General features: G+C 39.9%; 1 protein-coding gene across 2 annotated transcripts in view; it reads left to right on the plus strand.

Annotated features, from left to right (window-relative positions):
* The window catches only part of TRIM66 (tripartite motif containing 66), a 59514-nt gene extending 51370 nt beyond the window's left edge, over nt 1-8144 (plus strand). For both annotated transcript variants that reach the window (XM_053391841.1, XM_053391850.1), the window contains 5 exons: nt 2919-3057; nt 3627-3701; nt 6147-6299; nt 7313-7525; nt 7818-8144. In XM_053391841.1, the coding sequence (XP_053247816.1) occupies nt 2919-3057; nt 3627-3701; nt 6147-6299; nt 7313-7525; nt 7818-7877 (640 nt within the window). In that variant the 3' untranslated portion in view covers nt 7878-8144. The remainder of the gene's footprint in view (nt 1-2918; nt 3058-3626; nt 3702-6146; nt 6300-7312; nt 7526-7817) is intronic.
* Nucleotides 8145-9057: the final 913 nt, after the last annotated feature.

Here is a 9057-nt window from a genome sequence, read left to right on the forward strand (position 1 = left end):
ATCCACTTTGTACCACCCACTCAGGTTTCATATATGGCTTTCAGTGGTTCTTTTCAGGTTGGATGCTTACTACAGTGGTACCTCGAGTTAAAAGTGCCTCAGGTTACAAATGCTTCAGGTTACAAACTCCACTATTCTAGAAGAAGAAGAAATGGTGTGTATCTGAAGAAGTGTGCATGCACACGAAAGCTCATACCAAGAACTAACTTAGTTGGTCTTTAAGGTGCTACTGGAAAGAAATTTGTTTGTTTGTTTGTTTTGAGTATGGCAGACCAACACGGCTACCTTTCTGTAACTATTCTAGAAGAGTTATCTTGAGTTTAGAACTTTGCCCCAGGATGAGAATGGAAATTGTGTGCCAGCGGCGCAGTGGCAGCAAGAGGCCCCATTAGCGAAAGCATGCCTGTAGTTAAGAATAGCTTCAGGTTAAGAACGGACCTCCGGAATGAATTAAGTTCGTAACTAGGGGTACCACTGTATTTGAAAAGTGTCCTGCTCCCAGTTAGTGCTCACAGGATGAACAGGATATCTTGGGACTTGGGTGCAGACATTTGGTGGCTACTGGTATGTAAGTGACATTAGGCAGCCAGGAGGTGCATCTTCCATCTCAGAGAGGCCTGTGTTCAGTGATCTTCAAATGGTGAAGATGGCAAGAACAAGAAACAGCTCAACGTCTCTCTAATCTTACAAAGTTGATAACCTGGCAATGCTTTGCTAAAACATAAAGGCTCCTCAGTCTTTGAGCTTGGAGAGGAAGGGCAGGATATAAAAACACCAGTTTTAAAGGAACTGCACTGTCAGCTAATACATTTCCAGGCCAAATTCAAGGTGTTTAGTGATGACATTTGAAGCCCTAAATGCCTTGTGACTTGGATGTTTGAGGGTGAGCCTTTCCCTATATTTACCTAGGCATAAAGATCTGCTGGAGAGGTTTTTTTCTATGTGTCCCACCTGTGGGAGATGTATGCTATGTGGAAGTGAAAGAGCGAGCATTCTCCACTATAGTTTCCTGGTTGTGTCATGCCTTCCCCTTAGGAGCTGTGTTGGCACCATAATTGGCCTTGTTTGGTGCCAAGTTAAGTCCTGTCTATACACTCAACCATTTGACGAAATTAGCTACTGTTTTATTTGAGCTGTTTATGTTGATTTTTCTGCTGATTATTGGATTTTGTGGGGTGTATTAATTTTTAGAAGGTTTTATTGTTTATGTTGTATTGTCATTTTATCGACTGTAATCCACCCTGAAATAATCTGATATAGCATGGATTGGGGGGGGAGGTGCAATCTAACTCAGCACGATCTATACTAACTAACAGTAACTCTTTAGGTTTTCAATCAGGACTATTTCCCAGGACTGAACCTGCATGCAAAGAATTTTTTTTTACCACAGAGCTACAATACTTCCCATGCTATATGCTACATGCATAGGGACACACATAATATCCATATATCGGCATCTTTTTCCTTTACAGTACAGTGGTACCTCGGGTTAAGTACTTAATTCGTTCTGGAGGTCCGTTCTTAACCTGAAACTGTTCTTAACCTGAAGCACCACTTTAGCTAATGGGGCCTCCTGCTGCTGCCGCGCCGCCGGAGCCCGATTTCTGTTCTCATCCTGAAGCAAAGTTCTTAACCTGAAACACTATTTCTGGGTTAGCGGAGTCTGTAACCTGAAGCGTATGTAACCCGAGGTACCACTGTAATTTGTTTGGGGGGATTTTGAAGAAACCAGAGAACTTGATTCATGTTAGGTATGGAACGCATAAGAAACTAACACAGTGGGAAGTCATGCGTTGTAATTCTTGTCTGTGATGAAAACCATGTCAAATATTGAAGATAGCGCCCGATAACAAATGTTGGAAATGTAAGGAAAATGAAGGTACATTCTTTCACCTTTGGTGGACGTGCCCCAGGATTAAGGCTTTCTGGGAAATGATATATAATGAATTGAAAAAGGTATTTAAATATACCTTCTTGAAGAAACCAGAGGCCTTTCTCTTGGGCATGGCCGGCCAAGTGGTGCCAAAGAAGGACAGAACTTTTTTTATGTATGCTACAACAGCAGCAAGAATACTCATCGCAAAGTATTGGAAGATGCAAGATCTACCCACTCTGGAAGAATGGCAGATGAAACTGATTGACTGTATGGGATTGGCAGAAATGACGAGCAGAATCCGTGACCAGGGAGAAGAGTCGGCAGAAGAAGATTGGAAAAAATTTAAGGACTATTTACAGAAATATTGTAAAATTAAGGAAAGTTAAATGGTGTTGGATTGAAATTGAGTGGTTTCTAGCTGTAATGATATAAAGGAACATAGATGGGAAAAAAGGGTCTGAAAAATAAGGTAATATTATAAGCTGTAATGCTTTAAGTGAAGGATTTGCTGAACAAATAATTTTAATTGGAATACGAGGAGGAGAAGTATGAGGAGGTCTGAGAAATTTGTTATTGAAAAGTATGTTTTATGAACTATATGTCTTTTTTAATGTTTTTGTTTGTTCTGTTTTTGTTTGTTTGTTTAAAAAATTGGAAAATTTAATAAATATTTAAAAAAAAACAAATATTGAAGATAGCAAGGTAGAGGAGCAGTAGAAGAGACTTCCTGTGTTTGTTCATGTCTCCCCCCCATTACTGCAGTCTAGTTGTTGTTAAAAAGAACTTCATCACAGCTTCTTTTCTCAACTCCTGCTGTTTGTTTGTTGCATCCATGCCTGTACTCAATTAAACACATTGATTGTTAAAGAAAATACACAATCCATCAAAATGGGCTTCTTCTGCCTGAGGTGACCAGGAAAGGAGAATTGTTCTCCAACATGGTGTTAAGGCTTCCTCTTAGGCATCTGCCATTGGCATATTAATTCAAGGACCAGTGATCTACAGCAACAATCTGATGTTGTATTTTCTTTCTGTGCTCCAGAGGCGAATGGGTGTGCACGCTTTGTCGCAATGTGGAGAAGCCAGAGGTTGCATATGACTGTGAAAACACACGTTTTAGCTACAGTAACACGTTAATGCCAGCGAGAGTACTTTATGGCCTTGATGACTATGATCAGAAGGTAAGTCCAGTATCAACAGAAGCATATAAACATGTTTGAGTAATGTTTGAGCCCTCCTTCTTTTCCAAACATGTACATTGTTTCTTCAATATGTGCAAATGTCCCAAGGAAAACTATACAGAATAAAAATGTGAAGTAAAATACAGTAGACTCCATCTACACTGAACATAAGCCAGGACCAAATTACACACCCCAGTTTTGGAGGCAGGGAGGGTGGAGAGGATAGAGGGAGAAGCATATAGTTTATATCAAAAATTTGAGGTTTTCTACAATCCAGCGGTATACAAAATTTATTTAAGAGATTTTTAAAAATTAATATAATTGCTATAATGTTGGACTTTAGCAATGCAAATGAAACAGAAACTTGTGTTTTTCGTAATGGTAATATATGCTTAGTGAAAATTAGCCAAGGGTTTCTCCAACTTTTGCAAGTAGAGAAACCTGATTTAGAATTGGGTGTGAGTGGAATACTGAGAATTAAAGTATCTGGCCAAAATATCAACTATTAATGCAGGTATTCATATAGTTCTTTTATAACCAAAGTTAATTTTAAAACTTACATTTTACAGAAGTGTGAGAAACTTATACTTTCACTGCTCTGCAACAACCTGAGTCTTCCATTCCATGAACCAGTCAGTCCTCTGGTAAGTGTTACCAGAATTTAATTTCACATCTTTTTCCTATGCTTTTCAGTATGAAGGAAGCTTTGCTTGGTTAAAAAAATGATCTTAGGAACCCTCCAGACGACCTGTTTATTGAGAATTCTTCCTGATTTGCTTTTGGGGTATTTATATAGTTATTCATTCACCTCACACTTGTCAATGCATTTCCCCATCACTTTCTTAACTGCAAAAGTCCAATTCTTCTTCTTCTTCTTCTTCTAAAGTAGATGTGTTGCGCTAGGGTGACAGAGCCCTTTAATCAATTTTAACTGTGCAGATATTAAGTTACAGTATGTGCTTGAATCTCTTGCTAAACAGTGACAGTCTGGAGGCACCCTCAGCTCAGATGGTGGGCTACAGCTACTTTCTACTTCACAGTATTCTTTCTCAGAAGTGTTCCACTTCTCTAGTTTTGTCACTATAATCATAAGTAGAGGGCTATTGTATCTCTCTGTCTCTTCCCACCCATTCTGCTGCCGCCCACCCTAAGCAGGAGAAGCTGAGCTCCTTTAATCTTATCTCATCAGAAGCCTGATGTTTGTCAGTTAAGGAACACTGTACTTGGCTTGACTCACCGCATCATCTCACCAAATGGTAGGATGAGAAAACCCCTCCCCAAAGTGTCCTGAGCAAGCTTTTCAGTCATGGGATAAGATGAGGGGCCAGTAACTAGTTGCGCGTCAAGGTCCCCAAGCCACCCCCCAAATAACTCACAACGCACACTTAATTTTTGTTTAAGGTTTTTGGCATAATTTTGGCCACAACTTTATTTAAATACAAAACCGTGAGTGGTTGTTTAGGCATTGGTTAAGACTATCTGTCCCCCTGCCTGGGGACAGAACTGACTTCCGGGCACCACCGAAAGACAGTGCAGGGGAAAGCAAGTTGGGGAGAAATGGAGCTGAGTCACAGACCCTCAATTCTCATCCGCATGCTCCCCGAAGGCTTGCCGGCCCTAGTCCCATTCCAGGGATTGGACGAAAAGATGGCAAGCCCCAGGATTCCTTTAACGGAATTCCCTTTCCGCAGCAACCATAGAGGGGCAGGCCCAGCCTATCCTAACCCCTCCTCCACCAATTTATAACCAATGCCTAACCGCAACCTTACAAGTTGTGACGATTTGCTACGCAGTAGGCAAAAACCAAATGGCCCAGCCAATCAGCCAGATGGACAAAATTCCTACCAAGCTCCAGCCCCAACGGCAGACGACCCCATGACAGGCATAGCAAGGTCGATGCAACAACCCCTTACTCAAGGGCGGGAGGGCGGGTGATCCGTTGCACACAGCAAAGAGAAAGCTCCAGGCTGCGTGCAGAGTATTTAAACATTTTACCCCTCCCACCAAGATTGCAACATAACTTTTACCCCAGCAACCCAGTGAACCAATCACTGCCCCAGGCCATCTTTAGAGACCCTGCCTGGTAACAGAGGGGTGGCTCAGCAGACCCCACCGCAACACGTGCTCTCCATGAAGGAGAACACGCTTTAGAGAGCAGGAAGCAGAGAGCAGAAACAAATTGACAATTCTCACAGTGGAAGGAGGTAATCATTGGGGTCCCTGGAGGATCTGTATTGAGACCAGTGCTTTTAAATTTACTCAAAAATAATCTAGAGTTAGTAGTGAGTGATGAGGTGGCCAAGTTTGTGGAGAACACAAAATTACTTAGAAGCACCCAAAAAAAGAACAGTGAGTTCTAAAAAAAAAATTCTCCAAACCAGAACTGGCATCAAAATGAAAAATACATTCCATTGTAAGTAAGTGTAATTTTTTGCCCACTGTGCATCACTGTACGTGTGTGTGTGTGTGTGTGTGTGCGCGCGCGCGCACGCTAATAGTGTCTGAGCTAACAATGCTTGAGCAGGAAGGGAATCATAAGGATGTGTTGAATAGTTCATTGAAAATGTTGACCCAGTAAATGCTGTGAAAAAGCCATATTCCATGTTGGAAAGGAATCTAAAATAAAACAATTCACAATTATTTACTACACGTTAAAGAGAAAATTCATGAACACATTAAATACATCTACTTAGCAACAACCATCAGGGACTGCTGAGTCAGAAAGTTGTCTCAGTAATTTAACCGCCACTTCTCCAGAAAAAAAATTGGTTAGATTTTAGATGAAGACATTTCCCCTGCCTAAGCAGTCTCTGATGGTTGTGGGTAAGCAGATGTGTTTACTGTGTTTGTGAATTTTCTTATTTAATGTGCAGTAAATTGTTGTGCACTTTATTGTTATTGTTATGGTTATGTTAAAGTTATTTTGCATAATTATGTATAGCATTGTGTTGTGATGTTAGGGATTTATAAATAAAAATGTATAAAAAACAAAACTGTGAATCTAAAACATATTCAAGGTAGAAAAAACACTTGCCTACTTCACAGCAATGCTTTTAGCTGTAAAGAATGATTGTGATATTTATTTACAGGCTCGACATTATTATCAGATCATCAAAAGGCCCATGGACTTGTCCACCATCCGGAAAAAGCTCCAGACAAAGAACAAGCTGCATTACTCCACCGCTGATGAGCTGGTAGCAGATGTGCGCCTTATGTTCTGGAATTGTGCAACATTCAACTATGTAAGTTCTTGCAGTTCAGAATTCACTGCATCACCTGGGCAAATAATGTGGGCAGTGGCTATACCTCTTCCTCTCTGAATATTTTTATTTGGGCCTTGATTCTTTAACCTAACTTTGAATAATCCCAACACAGGATTGTCAATTGGATTTACATAGTGTGAAAAAATAGCAACCTAGAGAAAAGATAGCAAGTAGCCACTAATCAAAGGCAATTTCTCAGTATCCTGGACAAAAGATGCAAATATTACAAATACTGGCAATAATTCTGGAGTGAGAGACCACAATAGGTGGTGCTGGAGAATTGATTATTCTCTATTGTGTTACATTCTCATTATCTTCATTTACAGGATCCTCTGCTTTGAAGGTTTTTCTTTTTTAAAAAAATAGCAAGTTATTTAAAAGGAATGGACAGGAACCTGATTTATCCTCCTTGTCCATGATTATTGTCACTCATTGACTAAACTGGCTGATCCTTGCCTTTGTGTTGCCTTTGTCTGTTGCACCTGAACAATGGCGATAACATACCAGGAAAACCTGCCTTCTGTGCTGGGGCTTTGGAATATTATTTGGCTTGTCCTTAGATATTTGCTATCAACAAAACTAATTCTGTAGGGTTCAGCACCTTGATCTTTTAGAGAAATTTACTCACCGTTAATAGGTAATCTAAAAAACCTGATTTTCCTCCCAATATCTGGTTTCCATTTATTTCCTAATACCACCAAGAAGCTAGCCTTCCCATGCTCACCCTTAGTTTATTTAACATTTTGGAAAGATTCTTATTCAATGTATAGTATTATTTATTTTCACATAGAATTGCCTTGACCTTTCTTCTCACTCTGTGACGGACAATTCTCCTGGGTGGTTGTTTTCTATTTAACTGTAAATTGAATCAATTCTTTAAATGATGAGTATAATAATAAATCAAGAGTTCCATAGATCTAGCAACAGAGAGAGCATGTCTTACTAAGTGAACCACATGCTGTCGTAACAAATTATGATGCCTTCTCTTGCAGCCTGATTCAGAGGTAGCTGAAGCTGGGCGATGCCTGGAAATATTCTTTGAAAGCAAGTTAAAAGACATTTACCCAGAAAAGCAGTTCTGCGCGGTGCAGCAAGATGACTCTGATTCAGAGGAACATGAAAATAGTCAAGTGGCTCCCAAGGGATTCCAGTGGCCCTCATACAGACAAGAGTGTATCCAGCCCAAAAGAAGGCGACGGCACGCTGTAAGAATACAAAAGCAATACAGAACATAACAAAACTTGATTGTTTAGTGGCCCCAAAGCTAATTTTTCCACAGCTTTTAATATAAAGCTTTGACAATATGCTTAGGGATGTATTAGTAAACTTCAGTCAGACCAGGGCGATTCTTTCTTCATGTTCAGTTGTGTAAACAGGTTAGTGCTTGAAGGTCTTGCAAGCTACCTAATTATTTTGCCAAGTAAAATGGAGTGTGAAACAATATTTGAAAAGACTAGCTTCTCTAACAATTTGCCCATTTATTTCCTTTGTACACAGGAAAGTGAAAAGACTAAAAGACCAATGTTTTGGCCAGCTAAAGGTCTTTCTCAGGTGTGACGTGTGGAGTGCCGCAAAGAACAAAACATCAATCAAAATAAGATGTGCGTAAGAGGGGAGTCAGAAAATGTCTCTTAAGATATTTCACCTGAACTTCATAGCAGTGGTCAATCAATTTCATTTTTAGATCCTATGGGGAGATTACATTTTCAGTGTAATGTAATTTTAATAGGTAGTAAGACAGCTATATGCTGTCTTAACAATTTGTGTTTACACTACTGTTTTGTCATATGCAATAGTTATTAATAATAAAAATAGGACATTTGATATGCTGTTCTTAAAATTATTTCATAAATTCTCATCGCTTAATAGATTGTAGCTGGAAACAGCCATCTGGCAACATCACCAGTAATTCCACACATATTTATAGTGTCCATTTCAATTTTACCATATGTGGCAGTGTCTAAGCCTATTGTCTCCTCTAGTGAAAAAAATGAATCCAAAATTCATCTGGTATGAGTATGCACTGTTCCCAATGCAATTTATAGCCATTGTTATGTTGTCTTGCTAACAAAATGTGGCAACCAAAGACCAAATCTCTGGACATCAGTTGAAGCAATGCTTCCCATGGAGTTAAGCAGAGAGTTCTTGGTTCTGTGTTTACTAGAAGACCAGAAAGTGATGTGGAAAGAAATAACACGAGAACTGCATTCAGGAATTCTACTTTTTAATTCTAGAAAAGAAAAGGAGCTCCCCCCATTGTTTTCAATTCTCTAGGGTGATTGTGCACCAGAAGTGGATTGGTGCAACCAACATGGGAGGGTGGGTGGAGTGAAGTTTGACTGTCCATTTAATACCAGCAGCTCACATTATACCTGTGTTCTCTTTATGCTAATCCCTTGGTCTATGTGTACTGCAAGCAGATACAGGGTAATTATGAAGCCAGTCAATTGCTGAAATGAGCCTGACTACATAGGAGTGAGACCGATAAAGGCTATTTCTGAGATGCATCAGTTTTTCAGAGCCTTTTTTCACCCTCCCACTTGAGCAGTAAAATTTAAAATGTGAAGGAATCCCTTGCAGACAAATCATAGCAGAAGCTGAGATACAGTTGTTTCACTCAGTATAATGCCTCAAGCTCTCCACCCTCATGTCTTCTTTGAATCATAAGAGTTGGAAGGGACCCTGAGGCTCATCTAGTCCAAGCCCCTGCGATGCAGGAATCCTGCCCACAGCTGTC

This window comes from Podarcis raffonei, chromosome 1 (genome assembly GCF_027172205.1).
Source record: "Podarcis raffonei isolate rPodRaf1 chromosome 1, rPodRaf1.pri, whole genome shotgun sequence".
NCBI lineage: Eukaryota > Metazoa > Chordata > Lepidosauria > Squamata > Lacertidae > Podarcis > Podarcis raffonei.